This window comes from Rhinolophus hipposideros (genome assembly GCF_964194185.1).
Source record: "Rhinolophus hipposideros genome assembly, chromosome: X".
Taxonomy (NCBI): domain Eukaryota; kingdom Metazoa; phylum Chordata; class Mammalia; order Chiroptera; family Rhinolophidae; genus Rhinolophus; species Rhinolophus hipposideros.
Genome location: NC_138046.1, coordinates 84,874,364 through 84,898,390, shown reverse-complemented (window position 1 = coordinate 84,898,390; position 24,027 = coordinate 84,874,364). Strand labels below are relative to the sequence as shown.

General features: G+C 51.2%; 1 protein-coding gene across 4 annotated transcripts in view; it reads right to left on the bottom strand.

The window, feature by feature from the left end:
- Nucleotides 1-4,786: 4,786 nt before the first annotated feature.
- IQSEC2 (IQ motif and Sec7 domain ArfGEF 2) overlaps nt 4,787-24,027 on the bottom strand; it is an 83,592-nt gene continuing 64,351 nt past the window's right edge. For 3 of the 4 annotated variants that reach the window (XM_081043378.1, XM_081043373.1, XM_081043379.1), the window contains 12 exons: nt 22,739-23,140; nt 19,325-20,220; nt 17,757-17,918; nt 17,158-17,280; nt 16,037-16,203; nt 13,640-13,779; nt 12,732-12,857; nt 10,767-10,866; nt 10,026-10,187; nt 8,220-8,393; nt 7,706-7,755; nt 4,787-7,096 (listed from right to left, as the gene is read on the bottom strand). In XM_081043378.1, the coding sequence (XP_080899504.1) occupies nt 6,131-7,096; nt 7,706-7,755; nt 8,220-8,393; nt 10,026-10,187; nt 10,767-10,866; nt 12,732-12,857; nt 13,640-13,779; nt 16,037-16,203; nt 17,158-17,280; nt 17,757-17,918; nt 19,325-20,220; nt 22,739-23,140 (3,468 nt within the window). In that variant the 3' untranslated portion in view covers nt 4,787-6,130. The remainder of the gene's footprint in view (nt 7,097-7,705; nt 7,756-8,219; nt 8,394-10,025; nt 10,188-10,766; nt 10,867-12,731; nt 12,858-13,639; nt 13,780-16,036; nt 16,204-17,157; nt 17,281-17,756; nt 17,919-19,324; nt 20,221-22,738; nt 23,141-24,027) is intronic. The other variant, XM_081043374.1, reaches the window with a different exon arrangement.

The window sequence follows — 24,027 nt, the reverse complement described above, 5'->3', positions numbered from 1 at the left end:
AGGTTTGGGGTCTCAGTTCAGCCCAGGCTTCCCGTAGCCTTCTCTGAGGTCCTTAGCCCAGACATTCCCCCCACTATCCTGTAAGTGCAAATGGAAATTGCATAGAGTCTTTAAAGCCAGTCAGATTCAATTCATTCATTCACAGATATTTGTTAAATTCCTACTGTGCAGCAGGCACTTTTCTGGGCCCTGGAAATATAATGGTGACCAAGACAGACATGGTCCTGGCTTTCCTGAAGCTGACATTCACCCACTGAGATCTGCCAAGTACCTCACCTCCTTGATCCTTGATTTTCTCATTTATCCAATGAAGTGCTATAATCCCTTCCTTACAGGGTAGTTATGAAGATTAGAAATAATGATGACTGCCATTCATCAAAGGCAAGGTGCTATGAAGTAGGTATTGTTATCTCTGTTTGACAGCTGAGGAAACTGAAGCTCCAAGAAGTATAAACTTACCCAAGTCACATGGATAGTAAGTGGCAGAGCTAGAATTCAAACCCAGGTCTGTCTGACTGCCATACAATTCTGCCTGTAAAGTCTCAGATGGCGTCATCCCTGACACACACACACACACACACACACACACACACACACACACACACACGAAGGTGCTCAGGAAACGGGTTCCTTTCCCAGGCCTTGGGTCTTGCTGAGGACCAACTTGAATCTGGGCACTGCAGAGTGAAGAATTAGGAGGCACCGGGGAGCTCACCCTGGACCGGAGGCTGGGATAGTCTCAGGCACCCCCCTGGGACAGAGGGTCTGGCATGGAGCTGGTGCAGAGCAGTCATTGGAAGGCTCGGCTGGGCTCTTGACCACACTCACCCCATCCAGGTTTTCTGGATGAACTGGATAAGCATGACCTTGTGCCTCAGTTTTTTGATCTGTAAAATAGGGTCCCTTCCAGTTCTGAGCTGTGAGCTGTGAGTTCTGACTCCTAAGGAGTTCTGGAATCCATCCCCTCCTGCCATGCCATTTTCTAACCTTCTATTCTGTGTGAGGGCTATTTACTATCTCTAGCCTGATTATTGAAAGATCCTCCTCAAAGTATCAACATATCTGTGTGAACTCACGGTTTTATATACATATATGGAGAGAAATAGACATATGTTATGTACTTAATACATACATATAACAATCAAGATATATTCAAAATAATGATAATTCCAAATGAATTATGATACTAGTATAACTCATTGAATAAAATAAAAATCTACAACTCTGCACTGATACAAATGCATAAAATGAGGGAAAAGGAAAGGCTCTTCCTTAAAGGAATGATGAGTGAGAAAATCAATAGATGTGCAAACACTTTTCAAATAAAAAAGCAAACTCTTAAAGCAGCTATAACACCGAGTGCCCAAATCTTGGTTTCTAAATGCCATTCTCATCCAAAAAGAGCCAGGTGTCCTTGGAAAAAAAAATGGCCAGTTCCTGGGCTGGGCAGGGAAAGGACAAGATGGGCCTGCAGCATCTTGTGATGCCAGAAAACAAGGAAGCACTCAAAGAAAGACGGAGACCTGCCGAAAGCACACAGGAGCCAGCTTAGAGGGCCTCTTGCTGGCCAAATTTGGGGCATTTTGGAATATCAAAATAAAGAATGGCATGAGTGTGTTATAGCCCATTGAATAAAACAAACAACCATGAGTCCATAAGGGTATAAATAAATAAATGTGGGAGAAGGGAAAGCTCTCCCTTACATTGGAAAGCCAACTAATCCATGTCAAAAGAATGATGGCATTTGAAAAATCACCATTTGGCTATCTGGAGAATAACGGGTGAATGCTAAAACTGGTGGGGGAAAGTTTGAGCAGTGACAGGTTATTTACATTAATTTGATGCATCTCTCTCTCCACAAGACACTCATTAATTACAAAGAGAAAAACAGTCACTTTACAGTGGAGACATTATGTGGCCCAAAGTGTCACTTGGTCTTACTTTCGCTTTTTCGGAGGCCCTGGTGAGAAAACCTGTGGCAACAGAAGAATGAGGGCACACGGATGGCTCACATCCATCACCCCTGGGCTGCCCTCTCCCGTTCCTTTCTCATTATTCCACAAACACATCTCAGACTCGCGCGCCTCCAGGCCTTTTCATACGCTGCTTCCTCTGATGAATACCCTTCTTTACCTGGCCAATTCCTACTCACCCTTAGAGACTCCGCGAAAGGGGCAAGTTCCAGATGCCCTTCCCTGACCCACCCCACCCCTCCCCAAGTTGGGTTTTCCCCTTCTTGGTGCCCTCACACACACTGTGCTTCCTTCTTGGCCTGTGCTTATTATGTTGTATTGACATATCCCTGCCAGGCTGTCCACCCTGAAGGTCTTGTCCTGCCCTGTCCAATATGACAGCCACCACCCACATGTAGCCATTTAAAATAACTTTAATGGTAAAAAATTGGTTCCTCAGTGGCACTAGCCACATGTGGCTAGGGGTTACCATACTGGATAGTGCAGTTACAGGACATTTCCAGCAGCACAGAAAGACCTATTGAACAGCACTAGTCTAGGACAAAGATAAGAACTCTGCGAGATTCCAGGACCTTTGTCCTTTGTTACGTGTTGTCCGTCTCCAACCACATCCTTAAAGATACTGGCAGGAGAACCTTTGATGTGAGGATAGCCACCGGTCGGTGAGCCTCCAGGGCAAGGAGGCAGGCGGGACAGGGATAGCCCAGTGCTGGGACTGCAGTGAGGAGGACACTGGAAAGAGCTGAAGGAAACATGAGGAGTTCCCATGGGGCCCCAAAGCCTGGTACACAGGTGCATCAATCAATAAATCAACCAAAGATAACTTACTCTAAGATTTAGCTTAGAAAGAACCATTCACTCAAATCAACCAAATGTTAGTGTCATCTGTGCTGTACCAAGCATTGTGTTGGGCAACGCTCTGGACAGAGCTGATTCAGACCAGTGTCATTCTTGAGCCACTTAGAGCCTGGTGAGGAAGACAGATCATGATATGAGGGACCTCAGAGTATGGGACCAAGGGCACATTCTGTGAGGGACGGTCCTTTAAGCCCATCTCGCAAGAGTGAGAAAACCCTTATCAGGCATGTTGGGAAGAGCAAGTCGGGCAGGAGAGAAGGCACAGGTAGAATACAGTTGACCCTTGAACAACGTGGTGAGGGTTGCGGTAGGGGCGCCGACCCACCCTGGATCAGAAACCCGCATATAAATGGACCTGCACAGGAGAAACCGGTGTTGTTCAAGGGTCAACTGTACTGAGTTTGGAAATTACACACAGGCCTTTTCAGGGAACAGTGAGTGGATGTCCAAAATGTGGGTGAGGAATGAGAGTTAGGACTACAGAGATCGGCTGGGGCCACATGGTGGAAGACCTCCAACATCAAGACAAGTTTACACTTGTGTCTGTACGTGGCCCCAAACAGCGCACTGTGTGTCTAGCAAGGGGTAGGCATTTCACATGCATCTATTAACAGTTTCCCTGCAAGATTAGTATCCCAAATCTTTTACGGGCAAAAGACCAAGCCCTTAGAGGCTAAGTGACCTGCCAAAGGCAACACAGTCAAATCTGTGACCGAGCCAGGATTTGAGCGCAAAAACTGAGCTTTGGGGAGATGAAACCAGCATCTAACTGAAAGTGGGAGAAGGGGGAGTGACCAAAGGCAGTGCAGCTTGGTCCATCAGGGAAGAAACAAACAAACAAACAAAACCCAGATTGGACTTGATTCCTGACCCTCTTCCTCTGGGTCTAAGCTCTTCAAACGCTTAGGTCTGGTCCTCAAGGAGGCATCAAATGCTTAGATAATCCCAGCTGCTGCTTTTGCTTAAATGTACGTATGAGGAAGAAAACAAAGACATTGGTCCAAGATGCTAAAGAGTGGGGCCTTCCAAACCATACCCTCTTAGAGGCCATTCCAGACTCTAAGAAGGCACCAAAACTATGCACTGACTGCTGCTTCTGGGGACCCTGCTGCTGACCCTAACCAAGAACCATTGCTCTGCTTCATTCCTCCTGGGCTCAGAGCCCAGGACATAATCAGCAGTGCTGGAAACATGTCCAGTTCATAAGAAGGCAGTTGGGGGCACTGGAAAGGGGACTAGCCTAGAAGTCAGGAACCCCCCATCCTGACTTGCTATGTGGCCTTGGGAAAGATCCTTCCCTTCTCTGGGTCTAGACTCTCCGCTGTAAACTAAAGGGAGTCCTGCTATTTGTTACCTAACATCCCAAGTATATATACAGAACTCTTATAATGCACCTAGCCCCTGGCTTCCTGGCCCAGGTTACCTCCCCCCTCGAGGACAGAAATGCGGCCAGCTGTGGGGAGGGGAGAGGACTCCAGGGCAAAGCCAGGCCAGCCACAGGAAAGGTAAGAATAGACACCACAAGAGTAGAAGGAAGTATCCAAGCTGTGAACGGAAGAGAAGGGAACTAACTTGTTGAGCACTGACTCCACGCTGGCTGCTAGACATTTGTTACCGCCGTGTGGCAACGGCTACCACCCCAAGTTCTAAACTGAGGAAACCGAGACACAGAGAGCGTGCCTTTCCCCAGTGCACATGCCTAGCAAGGAAAAACCCCAGGATTTGAACTGGATCAACGCCACAACACAGGGCCTCACTACTCTTGTCACACAGACCATTAACAAAATGAGACAGGAAAACTTCCCTCATCTCCACCTCCCGCCCAATCGAAGCATCTCACCCACCCAGTTACCAGAGCTTCTCCCATCAGCGCCTCACCTCCCAGGGCTAAGGCCTCTCTCTCCACAGGCCCCACCGTGGGAGAGGGGGCCCAAGGAGGAGGCAGAGGCGGGAGGTGAACACAAGGTCTTTTATGAGGCATCAAATATACATTCTTATATACAAGGAGGAAACAAGACAATGCCTGAACCCCAGCTCCTCTCCATACAGCCCCTCCCGCTGCCGTACTCCCGCACCCCCAGGCCCCACAGGCCCTGGCCCTTCATACAGCCAGGATCTGTCTGTCTGTCTGTTACTGCAGCCCATGGCAGAGAGGGGAGAGGGAGGCAGGAGCTGAGAAAGGAGCTGGATACGTGGGGCAAGAAGAGGAGCTGGGGCTTGTAAAAAATATATTTATAATAAATAAACAGGGCTGTAAAGGGGCTGAAGAGGCAGTGGAGATTTTGGTGGACAGAAGGACTCAGGCATCCTGGTTCCCAGCCCCCACTCTGATGGCTTCAATCTCTGGCTCAGGAAGGACATCTTGGGCTTAAGGTGGCCCTCTGGGAACCTCTCTCCCCAAGGCTGATGCTGGGTGCCCTGCCCCAGCGAGGTGTGTGTGGGTGATATCTGTAAAGTGCATTGTCTTCCGTTGTAGGTGGGGTAGGTGTAAGGGAATGGGGGGGGCATGCAATATGGGTGAGGGAGGGCAGTGCCCTTCTCATCCCAGACCTGAGCCCCCGCCCCAAACCTGTCTGGACTTTGATCAGGAGAAGAACGCAGCAAGGAGAGTCAAGGTCCTGAAGCTGAAGAGGTCTGGACTGGGGCATAGACTGGCTCTGCAGAGGAAGCACTGCCCCATCTGGGGGCGAGCATACGTGGGTCCCACCCACTGAGTGCACTGACAGTCCATGTCCTCTGGCAGGTGGAGAGACACGTGGAAGTGTGTGGCCAGGCCCTAAGGTCAGAGAGAGGGCCAAGCCAGCTGAGGTTTGGCCACAACTCTACAAAGCTCCCTACTAGTTCCACACAGCCAGGGGCGCCCTGGGGAAGTCTTCAGCCTCACTCCTTCTGACACCTGCCCTTCCCTACCAGCCAGAGCTGACAGGGAGCTCACACTGGCTCAGAGGTCTGAGGCCACCCCAGCTAAATCTCCCGGGGTGGGGGGGTGGGGAGGAGGGGGGAGATGAAGAGAGGAAAAAGAGGGCAAGGATCTCCAAAAGGTCCTCATCACTGCCCAGAGCTCAAGAGCCCTGCGTCCAGGCTTCAAGTGGCAAGGGTTCCCTGAAGCTGGAAGGAAACCCCATGGCGACTGTTGGGGGTCAGAGGAGGGGTCCCAAGGCAGGGAGGAAGTAGGGAGGATGACATTTCTATGTGTATATAGTATATTTTGGAAAAACTGAAGAAGCAGAGAGAATGCAAGGCCACCCTCCTATGGATTCCCCAGACCTCCCCGGGCCCCAGCTCACTCTCTCCATTCATCAGACCACGGTGCTGATCCGACTTGGCTTGGCCTTGGGGTTTGCAGTGGGTGGATTGGCCGTGCCAGGGGGCCCAGAGGCGTGCAGTGGGCCATGGGGGGAAGTGGGTGGCAGGGGCGAGTGCGGGGTGTGGGGTGAAGGTGGGGGCAGGGGTGGGTAGGAGGGGTGGGGTGGGATGGGGGAGTGCGGTGACAGTGGTGACTGGGGGTGGTGAGGGTGGGAGTAGGAGCCCCCTGGTGGCCGGGATCCGGGACCCCCAGAGGCCCCTGCTGCTGGCATCATCTGTGGATGGTGGCTGAAGATGAAGTGCTTGGGGCCTTGTTTGTGGGCTGGAGGGTGCTGGGGGGCAGGACTGTACAGGGGCAACGGGGATGTGGGTTGGTGCAGAGGGTGGCGGCCGTGGGGAGCAAACTGAGGGTGTCCTCCAGCCCCCCGTCTGGGAGCCCTGCCTGGCCGGCCCAAGGTATAGTGCTGGGGGCCTGGGACTGGGCCGTGGGCGTGGAAGTGGCGATGTGGCCCCACAGGTGGGGCTGAGGCGGGAGGTGGTGGAATGGAGCCCAGCTGGGGCAGGGGTGGCGGCTGCTGAGGAGGTGGGGGGAGAGGGGGTTGCTGGGGTGGTAGGTAGGGTGGGGGAGCAGGGCCTGGTCCTTGGCAATACTGGGCGTGCAGGGCCTGGAGCTTGGACTGCCCATCGGGCAGCACCCCCAGGCCACCGTGACTGTGACCGTGGTGGTGGTGGTGGTGGTGGTGGTGGGAGGAAGAAGCAGATGAAGAGGAAGCAGAGGCCTGGCCTGTTGGCGGCGGCGGCATCTGGAAGGGCCCCTTGCCCCGCTTGCTTCCAAATAGGGAGCCCAGGAAGGATGAGGAGTTGGAGACGGGCCTCTGGCTCTTGTACTCCTCTGGCGGCGGGGGTGGGGGCGGAGGTGGTATCCTCTGGTGAGGGCGTGGACTGCTAATAACGGACCCCTGGAAGGGGGAGGGGGGAAGTCAGGCCAGGCTGGACATCCTATATCCCCAACCCTAAACGCCTCCCGGGCCCTGAGGGCTGGAGCTAGGGAGACAGGAACCCCAAGGCGTCAAGAAAACCAAAGTAACAGTCCTGTACTTGTACGTGAAGCTCCCCAGCTTGCAGGGCTCTGCTGTCACATCCACTATCTCATCTGAGCCTCAGCTGGGAGAGGAAGAATTAGCAGTCTCTCCTCCTCATCCCCATTTTGCAAGCAGAGAGAATGTTAGGCCCAGAGAGACACAGTGACTCGCTTAGGCTCCAAGAGGTAGGCCTTGGAGGAGCTGGAGGTAAGAGCTCCTCGTGGCCCAACGCCAAGGGCCTCACTACTCAGAGTCGGCCCAGGGCTTGGGAGGGGGCTTGGGAGAGTGGAAGACAGACTGAGAGACAGGCAGAGTGAGGACAGACAGAGTTGAGGACAGATGGAGAGAGTGGTAGGCTGGGAGAGGTAGTTGCAGGGTTCCCAGCAGGTAAGATGGGGGAAGCAACAGGTCCCCTCCTCCTCCAGGGTCCATGGCAGAGGGGCGGGGCTCATGCAGAGGATGAGTGGGGCAGGAGCTGGCACTTACTTCGATGGTGCTGTCCAGCGATCCCACGCTGTTACGCCGCCCCCGCTTCCCTGCACCCACAAGCAAGGAGCCCAGCGTCAGAGCAGCAACCCCCCCTCCCCACCCTGCTGGGCTCCAGAGCTGGGCCCCTCCCGGGGACAGACACCCCTATTCCCTTTCCCCCATTGAAGAGGGGGTGGTGGGGAGGAGGAGAGGTGGAGAAGGAGGAGCAAAAGGAGGAAGAGATGGAGAAGGAGGAGAAGTGGTGCTGGAGAAATAGAAGAGGAAAGAGAGGAGGAGAGGTGGAGCAGCAGAGAGGGGATAAGACTGTGGCCCCACTTCACACTCCCTGGCCCAAACTCTGGGCTCCACCTGTTCTGACCTGGCTCCCAGGCCCCCTGTGGCGCAGCGCCCAAGGCTCTAGATGAAGGCAGGGGGCGTGCGTGTGTGGCAGGTACAGGGAAGGCTGGCCGTCAATGAAAGGAGGCTAAGAGGACACTGGGTCCCACATCTCCCCAGGGCCTGGAAGACTTGCCTGCATCTGAGAGGTCTCGCAGGGAGCTGCTGAGTGCCCCCCGTTTGAGTCCATCGCCTGCTCCATATGTATCCTCCAGGCTGCTGCGGACCAGCGTGCCATTCACGGAGTCCTTGGCCCCTCCAGGCTGTGAGGCGTTAGGCCGCATCATACCTTTCTGCTTCTCCAACTCCGCTGGGTGGAAGTGAGGGAGACAGGGAGTGAAGGTTAGGAACAGGAGTGAGAGGCCACCTGACGGACCCCAGCCCTCCATGGGCCTTCCCCCTCCTCACTTGCTCTGTCCCCAGGGCCCCTGCGTTGCCCCTTGGGCCGCCAGCACATCCCCTCAACCCACAGCTACGTCTCCCAAGCCCCCTACAGCACCCAGCCCCATCTTTTGCCATCTCCTCTGGCGGTCTTTCCTTCTTCCCTCTCAGGGCCTGCTCCTCCAGCTCCTCTCCCCTTTCTTTCGTCCATCTTGCTTCTCCCCTGCCCTGCCCGCTCTCAGTGTGGTCTCCCAAACTACCCCTGCCCTTCAAAACAGAGCTTCACAGTGGCTGGTTCACAGCAGGGGCAGGAAGGCCCTTCCAGCCTATGGTGAAGGGCAATCATTCCAGAGTCTGCTCAATTCTCAGATACCTTGCTTCAGAGCAGAGGGATCCTGGAAGGTCAGGAGCAGGAAACAGACAGGAATTGTGTCCTCTACTAAGCGCTAGCTGTATACCGGGCTCTATGCCTCCTTGATCTCTCTCAATCCTCACAAGGGTTCGGAGTAAGTATTGCCGTTCCCATTTTTCAGAGGAAGACACTAAGAATCTGAGAAGTCATAGGGCTTGCCCAGAGTCATACAGCTGGAAATGGGGGAGCTGACATTCTGGAAGCAGGTCTGCCTAAGTCCAAAGCCTGTACTCTCTGGCTTCCTTACAACCCCAGCCCCCGCAGAGGTCATGGAGACTTCTATCGCCCTCCCCTTATCTTGGTAGGCTCACCCCTCTCTCTGAATGTCCCAGTGTCTCAAGGATCTGGGGAACTGACATGTGTGGCCCTGCCTTGCTGAGGAGTAGAGTCGACCCTGGAAGTGTGAAGGGCTCCATCTCTCTCTCTCTCTCTGTCTGCCTGCCTTTTTCTCCTTAACACCATGTTACTTAACTGTGACGGCATAGTCTGGAGAAGAAGAAAACTTGGACAGCATTGGGAGGAATGCGATGTAATCACTATTTTCTATTATATATGATCAAAATGACTTGGTGTGGCCCCTGGAGGCCGAGAGGATGGGTCACTGGGACTCAGCTGAGGAACTGGCATGTGTGGAGAAGGAGAAGAGAGGCTGAGAAGGAGAATAACATTTGCTGGACGCCTAGGATGTTCAACACTGGTGTCATTTTAGTATGGAGGATTCTTCATTGGTCTCCTCTCATTGACTCTCCACAACTCTGTGAAGGAGATTTCATTATCCCAATTTCATGTAGGAAGGAATTGGGGCTGAGAGTCAGGCAACTTGCCTCAGCTTACCCAGATAATAAGTAGCATACTTGGGAAGTAAAACTAGAGTCCTACCTCCAATATCCTGATTCTTCTCCCTGCTGCCTTTCATTAGAAGGAAGAATTGGCTCATAGTTAGGGCTTGGAATAATAATCAGAGGTTGATAAGTAATGAGCCCCTTGTCCCTGAAGATATTCAAGCAGAGACTGAAGGGTTCCTGGAATGGGGTTAGGAAGGTTGGACAAGCTAACCCTCAACTCTGAGATTCTCAGAGGACAAGACTCTTGGTGTCGGCAGGGCACTGTATCGGGAGGTGGGGAAGGAGACGTGGCAAGGCTACTCACATTCCACGCGGTACTTCTCCATCTCCTGCACCTCAGCGATGGACTCGCGCAGGTCAGATGTGAAGCGCAGCCGGTCCTGGAGGCTGGGAGCATTGAAGATGATGAGGACTTTGCGCTCCCCGCCAGGTACTGCAGACAGCAACTTGATCCCAAACTGGTAATCTGTGGGGCAAGGGCAAGTGGGACCCCTCTGTCAGGACTGAAGCAATGTGTCTCGTATGCAAAACAATTTTTCTAATGTCCAACTCTGATTGAACCTCTGCTCTGCTCAAGCATCTTCAGCGGCTCCCCTTTGTTCCCAAAGTCCCCCACAGTCTTCTGGGAGTCATGGCCCTGGTACTCCCAATGCGCCAGGATGAAAGGGTAAACTGAACTCTGACGGCTCTCTAGAACCCCTTCCTTCACAACTCTGCCTCTTCTCACATTGCTTCTGCTGTCCAGAAGGCCACCCAACAAAGCTCCTCCAGCTCAGTTCTTCAAAGCGCAGCGTGATCACCGTCTTTTGGGCCCACCAGAAAACATACACACCCCGGTTCTCTGTGAGACCATCAGCTCTCCAGGGCACAAACCCAAGTCATACTCCACCCTGGCCTGCCCTGCATCCCAGAACCAAGTAGGTGCTTTGGAGACCTCAGACTAGTTATAAAGGACTCCAGGAACTGGAGGTTGGTGTGGATAAAGGATGAGCATGGGGACCACAGCATAGACTCTTGGGAGGATGGGATCCAAGAAGGGACTCACATGAATTCTGGAAGAGCTGCATGTGCATTTCCACGAGGGGAAAGGATTGACGGAAGCTGTACGTCACCAAGATCTTCTTCTTCTGGAAAATTTTGGTGACCTTTGGCAGGGATGGGAAAAAGACAAGAGGCAGGGTTTGGGGTGGGGAATTTACACATGGCACCTATTTCTCCTCGCTTCCCTCCCCTCCCCCTGCCACCAGCAGACATATACACACAAACACACATACCCAGAAGTTGGGGAGAACTGAAGCTTGAGGAGCAGAACAGGAGAAAATGCAAGCTCCTGATGTAATGACGACACACAAACAGGTGTTTACAGTTTTCGCAGGAAGAAACTGAATGCTGCTCCCTCCAGGAAGCTTGTCCTAACACCCCACACAGATCCCCTACCCCACCTCCTCTGCTCCCAGAGTGCTGGTTCAGTGCCTTTCACCATCAGGCTTGAGAACATTCTATGGGTGTGATAACCCCCTGCTGGAACGGGAGCAGCAAGAGGAGCCTGGTTTTCATGCGTCTTGTCCACCCCCACGGGCCCCAGCACACAATGGCAATCTCTGCTGAATCAATGTATAGAGTTAACAAGTCTTCCTCTCAACCACCCACAGTCTTTATCAAGTACTTGGGCACTCTGGACTCAACTAACATAGGTTGTGAACACCTCAGACAATCTGCAATTAGAGCAGTCTACATTTTGCATTTAAAAGCAAATTATTTTATTTCAGGATGGTTACAGTGCACAGTTAGGCAAAATACGTTTCTATTCCTTTGGACTGTGAGCTCCCCAAGAACAAGGACTGAGTCTCAGCCACCTCTGTGAACCCAGTGCTTAGCATGAGGCTGTACACACAGGTGTCAGTGAGTGACAGATACTGAAACATTTACTCAGCACCTGTGTAAGCCAGGTACTCCTCTGGGGTAGGCTATTCCCCAGCTGACCTCTGATTTCATCCTCGGGACAACCCTATGAGATAGGGAGTAGCCCAACTTCACAGAGGAGGAATTGAGGCTCAGAGAGGGCATTGGAAGAGCTTCGTCTAAAGCAGCGATTCTCAACTGGGAATGACTCCCCTCCCAGGGGACATTTAGCAATGTCTGGAGACATTTTTTGGTTGAGGAAGTGCTACAGACATCTAGTAGGTAGAGACCAGGGTGTGGCTAAACATCCTCCAATGCAGGATAGCCCCCGGATAACAAAGAATTATCCGGTCCCAAATGTCAACAGTGCCAAAGGTGAGAGACTCTGTTCTAAAGGAAAGAAGATCAAAGGGGACAAGTCACTGTCCTCAAATCCCTGAGCAGAGGGAGAACACTTGTTCTCCGTGATCCCGAGGGGTGAATGACAATCATTGGAGGAAACCCATCAGGAGACAGAGTCAAGCAGTCAGAGATGTCTAACAGGAAAACTGGCTGCCTTGAAGGAAGGCAGCCTTCTGTCCTCGCAGGCATGCAAGCAGGGAGCCATGCAGGAAGCCAGTTCTTGCCCTGGGTAAAAGGTTGGACAGGAGACCCTGAAATTCCCTTCCCGCCTGCAGAATCCTAAGAGTCCCAGCTCTGAAAGACGCATGTCGACAATGGTGATGAGCTCAGTTTTAAGAATCACTTCAGGCATCCCGACCACTCGAAGGTTTCAGAATGACTCCAGGGTCACAGGTTCACTGAACCCTCCACTCAACCCTCCGGGCTACTGAGGTGGACGGGACATTTCCTACCTCTTCCCAGGTTGTAAGTCTATCATCTCCCTTGATCTTCATATTTTTTTTGCCTCTGTGTAGCTATCACGACCTCCAAATGGATCCGGGAAGTAAAGGAGGGGTGGAGGTGGCCTTATCCAACACCACATAGATCACATGGCAGACCCCTTCACCTACCACACCTTCACCACCAATGTTAACATGCTTCACACCAGACGCAGGGATTCAGCTCACCACCTCCCTTCCATCTCCTCCCCCCACAGTGCTCGTACCACGAGGAGGTCATTGAAGAGGAAGACCTCTCGCTGATGCAACCCTAGTCTCTGGGGGCGGTTGGGATCTGGCACCTCATAGAGCTGGCAGCAGCAAACCAGTCGACGGTGAGGAAGAGACAGGACCTAGATAGGCATGAAGAAGGAGGTGTCAGCAAGGTCAGCATGGCAGCTTCAGGCACCTTAACGTGGACTGCAAGAGGACCTTTACCTCTGACACGTATCACTGGCACTCGGACACAAGGAGCCTAAGAAACGAAGGCCCAGGCTTTCCTGCCGCCTTGCCTTTGTCCCAGTAGCTCCCTCTGTCTGGAATGCCTTTCTTGCTCAGCTTCATATGGCCACATTCCGCCCTTCCTCCGAATCCCAGTTCCAGTGATATCTCTTCCAAGAAGCCATTCCTGATCTCCCTAGGCTGAAAACGACCTCTCCCTCATTTGTGCTCTCCTAAACTAAATGTAAGGCAGAAGTATTGTGTCTCTGTCTGACAACCCCCCACCCCAGTCTGGGCGCACCCCCAAGGCCAGAGACCATGTCTGACTCATACCTGCATCCCTGGTACCCAGTAAAATGCTGGGCTTAGTGGAAAGGCATCTGTCAATGTTTGTTGATTAAAGACTGGAGTGTGTTCCTGACTGTGGTTATCGATTAACTATTAACTTGGCTCCTCACTTGGGATGGACAGGCAAAACCAGAGTGGGAAGGATGCTAATATTTACACAGCACTCACCGTGTGCCTTGCAGTATGCTAGATGTACTCCCATAGAGCACCTCACTCGGTCTGCAGCAGGACCCGATTCAGCAGGTGAGGGGGTCTGAGGCTCAGAGAGGGCCACTGACTTACCTACCACTCGGTGGCAGAGGCAGACCCAAACCCTGTCCCCTCTGAAGCCACCCAAGTCACTTACCGGCTTCTTGCCCACAATCATGCGCTCCACAGCCTGGACCTGGGACACGTGGTCATCGTTGGTCCGCAGTTCGCGCCCCTGGATACGCTGGTAGATGCCCACCAGGAGGTCTCGAGGGATGTCTTCACCGTTGTCAACCCCTGAGTGGGAGGATAAGACAGCGACATAGTCCACAAATGTGGGGAGCGGGTGGCAGGGGTTCTCCATAACACCCCACACCCAGTCATGGGCCGTAACAACGACCAGGACTAGAAGGAGTGGCACCCTCAGTCCCGCGGTGAGGACAGGGCCAGGAAAGGCGCCCTTCAACCAGACAGCCGGCTGCTTGCCTCCCCAGCATGGTTTTGTCTAAACAACTCAGAACATACTTTGATGAAAACAATTAGATACTTTTGTTTGCCTTTCTAACTAGCCAAAATAATGCTAAATGATAATATCCAGTGTTAGTAAGAGTGCAGGGAAGCGGGCACATATATCAGCATAACGATTTGGGGAGGTAATTTGGCAAGATCCTAAATATTCAGTGATTTTCCTCTTCTAGGAATCTGCCCTGAGGAATTACTCAGAAATATGTGCAAAGACATGTACAAGTACTACTTAGGGTAAAATTTTGAAACAGCCTAAGTTCTAACAATAGAGGAACAGTGAAGTAAAGCTAAGCATACCTGTTTAATAAAATAATTTACAGCTGTAAGCAACCTGATGTTTACAAAAAGCATGAGAACATTCCTGTAGCAAGTTAAGTGAAAAGAGTGGGACAGTAAATTGCATGCATGATCTTTACTTTATATAAAGTCATATAAGCATAGGAAAAAAGACTAGAATACATGAAAATATTTACCACTGTTGCCTCTATGGGGCAGAATTTTAGGTGATTAAAAGAAATTTTCTAATTTTCTATATTTCCAAAAGTTGTGGAATGAGCAGGTGTTCATTTCATTTGTTTGTTTATTTAGTCATTTAATACTTGGAGAGGGAAAGATATACATATATACATACACCTATAAAATATATATACATACACATATACATCAAGAGAGAGAGGGGCGGGGAGGGAAGGAGAATGAGTGAAATGAATGAATGAATGAATGAATGAATGAATGAATGGCAGGATTCTGGGAAACAGCTCCCGACAGCCTCTGATCTGTCTAACTCCCTCCTCCTGTCTACCATTCTTCACTCCTGATTGTCTGCTGAGTGAAATCTATTCACTCTTGTCTTTAAACTTTCTTCTGGAGAAAATGTTTCTCTTTTGAAAAGGCCACATCTCCTCCTTGGACAGGTGCTAAAAGCACATCCATCATCGCACTGCCTTTTGACCTCAGCTGTCAGAGAGCTTAAGCCCGTCAACTGTGCAAACCCTGCAAGTCAGCAAATTTGTCTTGTCTGTTTTTCCGCAATTCGATTTCCTGCTTTCATTTCTGTTTCAATAATCCTAACTAACATCTGTGCCATTTTTAGTAGGCTGCTCTTTGGTGAGAGACAGGGCCTGACATCAATACAATAAACCAAGAGAAAAGGTCAAGGTGACCCCTTTAATCTGGCACTCAAGGTCCTCGTATATTGGTTCCAACCGACGTTTCCAACTGGATGTCTAAGCCATCTCGATTGTTCTCCAGACAATTTTACATTTTCCTACCTCTGTGCCTTTGTTATTCTTACTGCTAGTTAAGCCCTCCTCTATGGCCATTCTGCCATGTTATCAGTGCGTTCAAGGCCCACCTTAAAATGAAAATACTGCTTCCTCCAGGAAGCATGTTGGAGGTGGGCTCTCCCTCCTCTGAGCTCTGATGTTGGCCTGCCTGACATCACAGTTCGCTTTCGGTCTTGTGTTTGGTCCCTAGTACTATAAGTCGTCTCTCCCACGGACAGGGAGCTCTCCTGGGGCAGGGACTGTGACTGATACCCCTCCATTGTCCTTAGCGCCCGTCATAGCGCCTGGAACACATGAGGCACTTGGTTTGTATTGACTGGCTGGCTGGTTGGTTGAATGAAAAAATGAATGCACAGAGAGAGAAAAGGGTACTAAAATAATCGAGTGAGTCTTTATGGGCATACATAAAGAAGACAGAAAAGGGGGGAGTGATGAGTGAATGGATGTGTGAATGACTGAGTGAATTAGTGGAAGCTCTGTAAGAGTCAGGACTTTTATTTCTCTTGTTCAGGACCTGCTCAGGCAATATCCAGTGTGGGAACGAGTAGATGGACAAATGGCTGATTGAATTAGTAAGTGCATGCCCTGGGAACATCCAGCCTTGGCGAAAGTGAAAGCATCATAGGTCAATTTCCAGGGAGCCGAAGTGATCTCCCAGTCCTTCCCCACCCTATCCCCCACCCTGCCCACTTGCCCTTCCCAGGTGAAGGACAGGAAAAGCTGGTAAGGAGATCTGGGGTTACCTCTCAGGTTCTTGATGAAGTCATCTAGTTTCATCTTGCGTTCAGCCTTGACACTGGGACTGTACATGTCAGTATTGAGGAGGATGATGGCAAAAGCAAGGATGAAGATGGTGTCTGGGTTCCGGAACTGGCGCACGAGGGCTGGGTTACACACACAGTACCTCTGGCTGTAGGAAAGGAGGGGTCAGGGCCAGGTTTAGGCACCAATCATCTCCACCTACCCACCCTCCTCCCAGTCTGGCATCACCAACCCTCTCCTTTGAAAAGTACTCCCAAGCCCTTTGGGTCTGTCATCTTTCTTCAGAGTTTCCCCAAGACTAGCATGTAAAAATCACAATCGCTACATTGTACCAAGCTCTACCCTGGGGTTTATGTACATTGTCTCATATAATCCTATCCCAGTCCTTCAAGGTAGCTATTAGCAGAGCCATTTCACAGATGAAGTGACTGAGACCCCAAGTGGTAAGGTAACTTGCCCAAGATAATAGAGCTGGTAGATGGGAAAGCCAGGATGAAAATCTAGATCTTTCTGACTGCAAAGCAAATCCTTGTCCGATTATAGGAAAAAAGTTCTCAGCAACTCTCCTGTTTCTCCTCTAAATATCCCAAAGTGGTGGGACCAGGATTTATACCCCGGTCTGCCTGATCCCTGCAGCATTCATAGTAGAGGATCAGAGTTAAAGGCATGGGTCATGGAGTCAGACACACTTGAGTTCAAATCCTGATTCCACTGCTTACTCACTGCATGACTCTGGGCAAGTTATTTAACCTCTCTAAACTTCCGATTTCTCATCTGCAAAATGGGAATAATAATAGAAGCACCTACCTCACAGGGTTGTTGTTGAGTATTCAGAAATATAATCATAAAAAGTGCCCAGGTAAGCACCTGATACCTGGAAGTGCTCAATGAGCATTAGCTATTGTTGCTAATGCTGTTGTCACTTGTCTTAGATGCGGAGCTAGATACTTTCTGCATATTACCTGTGATCCTCACAACTTAACTGTCTTGCAAGATCAGATTTGTAATTGCCATTTTCTGATGAGGAAAGTATGAGGCTCAGAAAGGTGATCTGCAGACCTACTATGCTGCCCCCCAAAACAGGGAAGGGAAGTAGGCACACCTGAAGGCTTCGATGAGTCGTTCCACTTTTTGGGCCTCACCCTGAACCCGGATATGGGACTGGAACTTCCGCAGTGCATCATCCAGGTCCATGGAGGAGAAGTCCATCTCATCCACCACACAGCTGAAGAGCAAAGATGGAGGTGTGACCCTCTCAATTCCTCTGTAGGAAACCTCTGACCCACTCAGACCTGCTCAAATATCCCCACCGATAGACTTCCACAAAACCTGAACCTGTGGCCCAAGCAAGTACATGTGAGGATGGAACATTTGAAATTGAATTCATCCCAGAAAATCAAGGCCAGACACATGGTTACTAAGAGTCCCTTCCATCAGCCGACTCATGTCAGAGACGAGAAAACTGAGGCCCAAAGCAGGCCATAGGACAAGCATGCCTTGCCTGGAGCCACCCAGAAAACTTTAGGAATAGGGCCAAGGAAAATCAGAACTCTTATGGGCAGAGGAATACAGGAACAGGAAGGGCCATGAATCCTATTTTATAATTTATCTGAGCAGAAAGGACAGGCTTCCCTCTTCCTCCCTCCTGCCCTTCTTTTCCAGAAATCCCTGGCCCGGCCTGCCCCATCCTTGGGTCCTCACTCCAACACGTCTCTGTTGAACTGCTTCTGCCGGTTCCCGAGGAATTCCCCTATCATCTGCCGGCTCAGGCCTTTCCGTTCCAGGATGAAGTGAGCCACTCCCACTGGTGTGTCTGACAGGAAGCCGCGCTCAATGAGATACTGGATACCCTTCTCTGGCTTCCTGCAGAAATAGGAGAGGTAAATGAGATGACTGTCCTCCTAGAACTCTGCCCTCTGTCCCATTTCATGAACTAATTTTGGGCCCAACCATGGCCTCAGAGAACCAAGGAAGTCGAATATATAATTTGGTGCAATCCCTTCACAGGACAGGTAGGAACACCGAGGCCCAAGGAGAGGAAGCCACTTTGCCATTTCACAGAGCTTCAGATCTCCAGGGTATCCTCAACCCAACTTCCTCCTTCACTGGAGCTACAATTTAAAGAAAATTAAGATCTAGTAAGAGCCTGCTCTATTGCAGGAGCTTTGATATTCCCCACAGGCACCGAGGAGTCCTGGGAGGGGGCCTAAGCTCCAGGCGAAGCCCTTCTCTCCGAGTCCTAGGCCCTCAGAGTAGGAATGAAGTGAAGAGGTTATTTTGCTCTTTATCCCACATTCCACTCACATCCCCCACCCACCCAGACAGGTATCACCCAGCCTCTGAGTGTTTCCACGGACAAGGTGCTCCCTGCTTTTGACTAGGCCAACGCTGGGTCTGAGCTATCCCATATTCAGAACACCAGCGCCTTAGTACCCCACGAGGCTAGAATGTGGAAGAGACTTTGGTGTGATAGGAGTCTCAGACCCATCATTTACCATGCTTGACTTGGGACAATTCCGGTTACTTCTCCAAGCCTGTTCCTTCTCAATAAAATAGGGACGCTACCATCCACCTTGCCGAGTTTTTCTGATAACTAAATACAGCAGGTGGCAGTGTCTAATAGGCTACAGACATAAGGCATTTATTTTCTTACTATTTTCTAAACAAATGTCACACTCCAGCCCCACTCCTAAGCACCTGGCACAAGACTATGCACCTAGAAGGAGCTCAGTCCTGGTCACTGACTAGTCCAGCACCCCACCCTACCCTGCAACACCTCAAATGTACACACCCTGCTAGTGGATTGATGGAAACACTGAAGCCCAAGGAAGGAACCTATCTTGCCCAGGGCTACACAGTGAGTCTGGCCAAAGTCAAGCTAAGAGTCCATGGTCTCCTGTTCCTCAGAGCAGGACTCTTTACACACCACATTAACTCCCCACCGAAAAAGGGGAGGTAGGGGACCCCAGGTTCAGAATCCATCCTGTAGACCACGAACTGGGGCCCAGAGAGGGGAGCATCTCATCCAAGATCACACAGCTAGTCAGACGCAGTACTAGGACATGAAGTACCTCTAATGGGTGTGTTGGGGAGGGGGCTTTCTACTCTGCTACCTTGCTGTCAACCCTCTTCCCTGAACAGCTGAGGAGAAACGCCATCCACAGAATGAGAATGGCGGCAGCAGATCACTGCTTGGAGTTCAGCCCCAAGGTCAAAGTGCCCAGTGGCAGGGTAGGAAGGGGCAAGAGGGTGCGAACGGGAGCACATACTTATTGAAGAGGTTGAGGCCAATTCTGTAATGGCGCCTCTGTACCACGTCGTTGTTGAAGGCTGGTGAGTCCCAGCTGTGCCTCGTTTCCCGCTGGTAAGTCTGCTTGCACAGGCTGGTGGCTGGAGGCTCCCTCAGGCTGTCCCTCGAAGAGGAGCCAGAGCTGCAGTTGATGGTCTCATTGGAATTGCTGGAGCTCTCAAGGCTCTCATTGTCTCCACCATCAGAGTTCTCGCCTGCTGCCTCACACTTCCCCAACCTCCGACCCCCAGCCACACCACTGGGCCCAGTACCACTGTTGGGGGCTGGTGGCAGGGGCCCTGGCGGGGCTGGGGCTGGGCCCTCCGGGGCTGGGTAGTGGCGGTGTGGGATCGGGGCCCTGCCCGGTGGCCCCTTGTGCTTCAGGGTCCCATGGGGGCTGCAGCCATCGGCTTCATACACCAGCTGGCGGTGGACAGAGCCACGATCTGAGCGGTCACTCAGGTCTACAGAGCTGTCACTAGGAGGCTCAATGGTAAGTAGGGGAAGGTGGGCGGCTCGCAGCCGGAAATCGCGACACTCTAAGCACCCAGGCCCCCTGCGAGTGCCTTCCTCACGGCTACCATCTTCCCGGGTCCCTGGTGGCACTGGTGGAGGAACTGGTGGGAGAGGGGCTGGTGCCCAGAACTCAGGCCGGCCCTGGGGTGGGGGCTCTGTGCTGGGCAGTCGTTCAGGGGATGGCGGGGGAACTGGGTCATCCAAGTAGAGGGGAAGGTCACTGAAGGATGTGGCTGAGCTGTCCTCTTGCTGTTCCTTTGACTCTCGCTTCTCCAGTTGGGCTGACCCTGGCTCCTCGGACATAGGCCCCGATGGGTGGCAGTTCAGGGCCTCGTCGATGGATTCAGCCAGAGACTTTACCTGTGGGGAGGGGGAGGGAAGGAGGGAAAGGGAAAGAAAGGAAGGGAAGATGAAGGGAAGGATGGTGGGATGGTAGAGGAGTGGGAATAAGGGAGGAAGGAAAGGAAATAGGGGGAAACTTCCTGGTGGGTCAGCCAAGAAGAGGGATTCCCCTGCCCCACCTCCACAGGTTCTCTGCAGTGTATAAAATAATGCCCAGGGAGCCATGGGTGAGCTCGCAGGAGCTGGGACTAATGACCACAAGTTCCCTTCTCAGATATCCCAATACCTCCTTAATGTCTATATAGACCCAAGCCAAACGCCACCTCCTCCCTGATTCAATCCACATTCCTGTCTCTGCCATCCCCTGGATAAACCCAAATCCCAGCTTCCTCTGGGCTCCCAGAGCCCTCTGTCTGGTTCTCTCTTAGGAAATCCATAAGATTTAGCCTTAAGAATCCAGACCCTGACTGGCAACTCTGCCTCTCTATGGTATCCAGCCTCTCAACTGACCCCCAATGATCCCTGTCTCCTGGTTGGTCTGTGGGACTGATGTCATATGGCAGAAGTGACGGGATATCACTTCCGAGATTAGGTTATGGAAGACTACAGCTTATGTCTTGAACCCTCTCACTCACTTGTGCTTTCTCTCTCTCAGACCCTTTGCTCTGGGGGAAGCCATGCCATGAGCAGTTCTATGGGGAGGCCCGTGTGGTGAGAACCTGAATCCTCCTGCCGACAGCCAAACGAGCGAGCTTGGAAGCAGACCCGTCAGCCCTAGTCAAGACTTCAGAGATTGTGGTCCCACCCTACAGCTTAATTGCAGCTTCATGAGAGACCCTGAGACAGAACCACCAGCCAAGCCCCTCCCAGATCCCTGGCCCTCAGAAACTGTATGAGATAATAAATGTTTGTTGTTTAAGGTCAGTCTTTAAATTTGGTTTTAAGCTACTAAATTTTGGGGTGATTTGTTACGCAGCAATAGATAAACTAATCCCTTCCCCGTCAGATTGGGATAGCACTGGGAGCTGGGCCGAGGTCTGCTTCCTCAATGTCCCCAGAGACTGTGAGCTCCTTTCCGCCACTACCCCTAGGGGGATGGTTCCAGGCCCAGTTTCTTTCTTTCTAGCTGAGCTCAATACATTGCTTAACACAGAAGAGATGTTCAATTAAATGTTTGTTGTATGAATGAATAGATGAGTGATTTAGATTTTTCTTTAATACTTATTTCCTTCCCTGTAACCACCCCCAACACAACCCCTTCGCTAGCTACAAGGCGGCATGCCCAGACTGATGGCAGAGTGAGATCACAGAGGTTAGAGCAGTGATTTCTTCTCTTATAAAGCTTCTTTCTTTCCTTCCTTCCTTCCTTCCTTCCTTCCTTCCTTCCTTCCTTCCTTCCTTCCTTCCTTCCTTCCTTCCTTCCTTCATTCTTTTAACAATCTCAACCAAACACCTCCTTGGTTTTAGGAAGGAAACTCACATATACTTAGCATCTACCACATACTAGGTGTTTTCATATATATTATCTAGCTGAACTGAATCTTTAAAACAACTCTAAAAAGGAGAGTTTGTTTCCATTTTATTGATCATGTTTCAGTGAGGTTAAACAGTTTGACCAAGGTCATACAGCTGGGAAATGACAGAGCTGGGATTTGCACCTGAGCAGCTATGCTGACATGCTCAAGCCTAGAATGATCTCCCACCACCATCAGTGCCTGATACATTCCCACTCTTCCATGTTTTTGGCTAATGCAATGCCTATGCAAGCGACACCCTGCCTATCTCGCTAAATCTTATCTGTCTGGTAAGGCCGTTCCAGAGCTGTTTTCTCAAAGAAGCCTTCTCTGGTCCTCCCAAAAGAAAGCTTCTTCTACCTCTTCTGGTTCCCCCAGTACTATATATGATCATTTCTCGTGGCTCTGAGCACACTCTATTTCAGGAGACAGTAATGTGCACATATGTTGGCCATTAGATCCTGGAGAAGTACTGGCCTGGGAGATCCCTGAGAACAAGGACCTGGGTGGTTCATCTGTCTCCCCCAAGGTGACCAGCACAGAGCCTGGTCTGTGGTAGTGTGGTGTAAGCCAAAGGGCATGGGCTTTGGAACCAGGCAGAGCTGAGTTCCAATCCAGTTTGGAAAAGTCACTTCATCTCTCAGGACCTCAGAGCCTCAGTCTCCTCCTCTGTAAAATCAGGGTACCCTCCCCCCTCACAGGTCATCATGAGGCACGCACAGTACCCGGCACACAGTAGTCGCTCATCACAGGCGTTAGGCCAAAATTTGATAGTGGATCAAGTTCCAAAGAGTGAGAACGTTCATTTTCTTATGTGTTCTACACCCCCAGATTTGTAACTTGCTTGTTTTCACTACGTAATTTTTCTGTCTTGCCAATTCACAGTCCCTACTCAGGGTAGCTAGTGGTTGTTCTTAAATGTTTGTGGGCCAATGTCTTTCAGTTTGAAGTACAGGTAAAAAGTCATAGGAGCCGTCCGAGAACGGGGATGGGGAGGAACGGCCCTTGTCAGGGATGCTGACCTGTTTGGAGAAGGAGTCCTCCAGCTCTGTGATGTCATTAGAGAACTCTCCTGAGGTGGTCACGGAGCTTCCCCCGCCGTCCATGCCCCCTCCACAGGAGCCTCCATACGGGAGCCCCCGTTCAAGCCGGTGGCTCCGGGCACCAGCCATGGCACCCTCGTCCAGCGAGGCAGGCTTGCCCTCGAAGTACGCAGGGTTCTGGGCCTTCTCGTACTCCTCAAAGGAGAACTGCATCCGCATGTTGGAAAGGATGATGCGCCGGGACATGCGGCTCTCCGAAGCTGAGCTGCGGAGCCGCTCAAAGTTCTTGTTCATGCGGTACTGGCGGAAGGCCGTCTGGATGGTCCTGGCGGCCCTGCGGCTCAGAAAGGAGCCCCCATACTTCCTCTCCAGCATTTCCACCTGGTAGAGGAGGGTCGAGGGGAACAAGGTCAGAAACTCACTACAGCCTCATCTTTCTGGGCCTCAACCATACTACCAGAATCGCAGCTAACTGCGTACAGCTGCCTGAATGCACCAGGCTGCACTCTCAGGCTTGTCTTCTCACTCTAATCTCAGACAGCACTTGTCACATGGGGCTGGATTATGGTTTTCTTTTTTTATTTACAAGAACTGAACAGACATTCAGTATTCCAAAAAAGTTGGAAAAAAATTGAGAGGCCAAAAAACGAAAGAAAGAAGGAAGAAAGGGAGGGAGGGACAGAGGGAGGAGGAGAGGCAGGAGGAGAGGGAGGAGAGAGGAGAGAGGGGAAGGGAGAAAGAGAAAGAGAGGAAGGGAGGGAGGGAGGGAGGGAGGGAGGGAGGGAGGGAGGGGGAGAGAGAGAGAGAGAGAGAGAGAGAGAGAGAGAGAGAGAGAGAGAGAGAGAGAGAAGAAAGAAAGAAAGAAAGAAAGAAAGAAAGAAAGAAAGAAAGAAAGAAAGAAAGAAAGAAAGAAAGAAAGATTGAGAGCAAGGAGGAGAGGAAGAAGGAAGAGAGAGGGAGGGAAGGAAGGAAGGAAGGAAGGAAGGAAGGAAGGAAGGAAGGAAGGAAGGAAGGAAATAAGATTGGTTCACGTAAACTCCTAACACCTGACCATAACCACAATTAACACTTGGGTATATGTCCTTCCAGGTTTTTTCCCCACACATAGTATTCTGTGCCTCCCCCTTTAGCTAAACAATATCTTGCGTGATAGATATACTGAGCACGCTCTTCTCAAATTGTCAACTTATGTGTGTGCTTCTCCCATCAGACAGAGATTTTTGAGAATCGGTCCAGGTCTCATTCATCTTTACATCTCCAGGACCCAG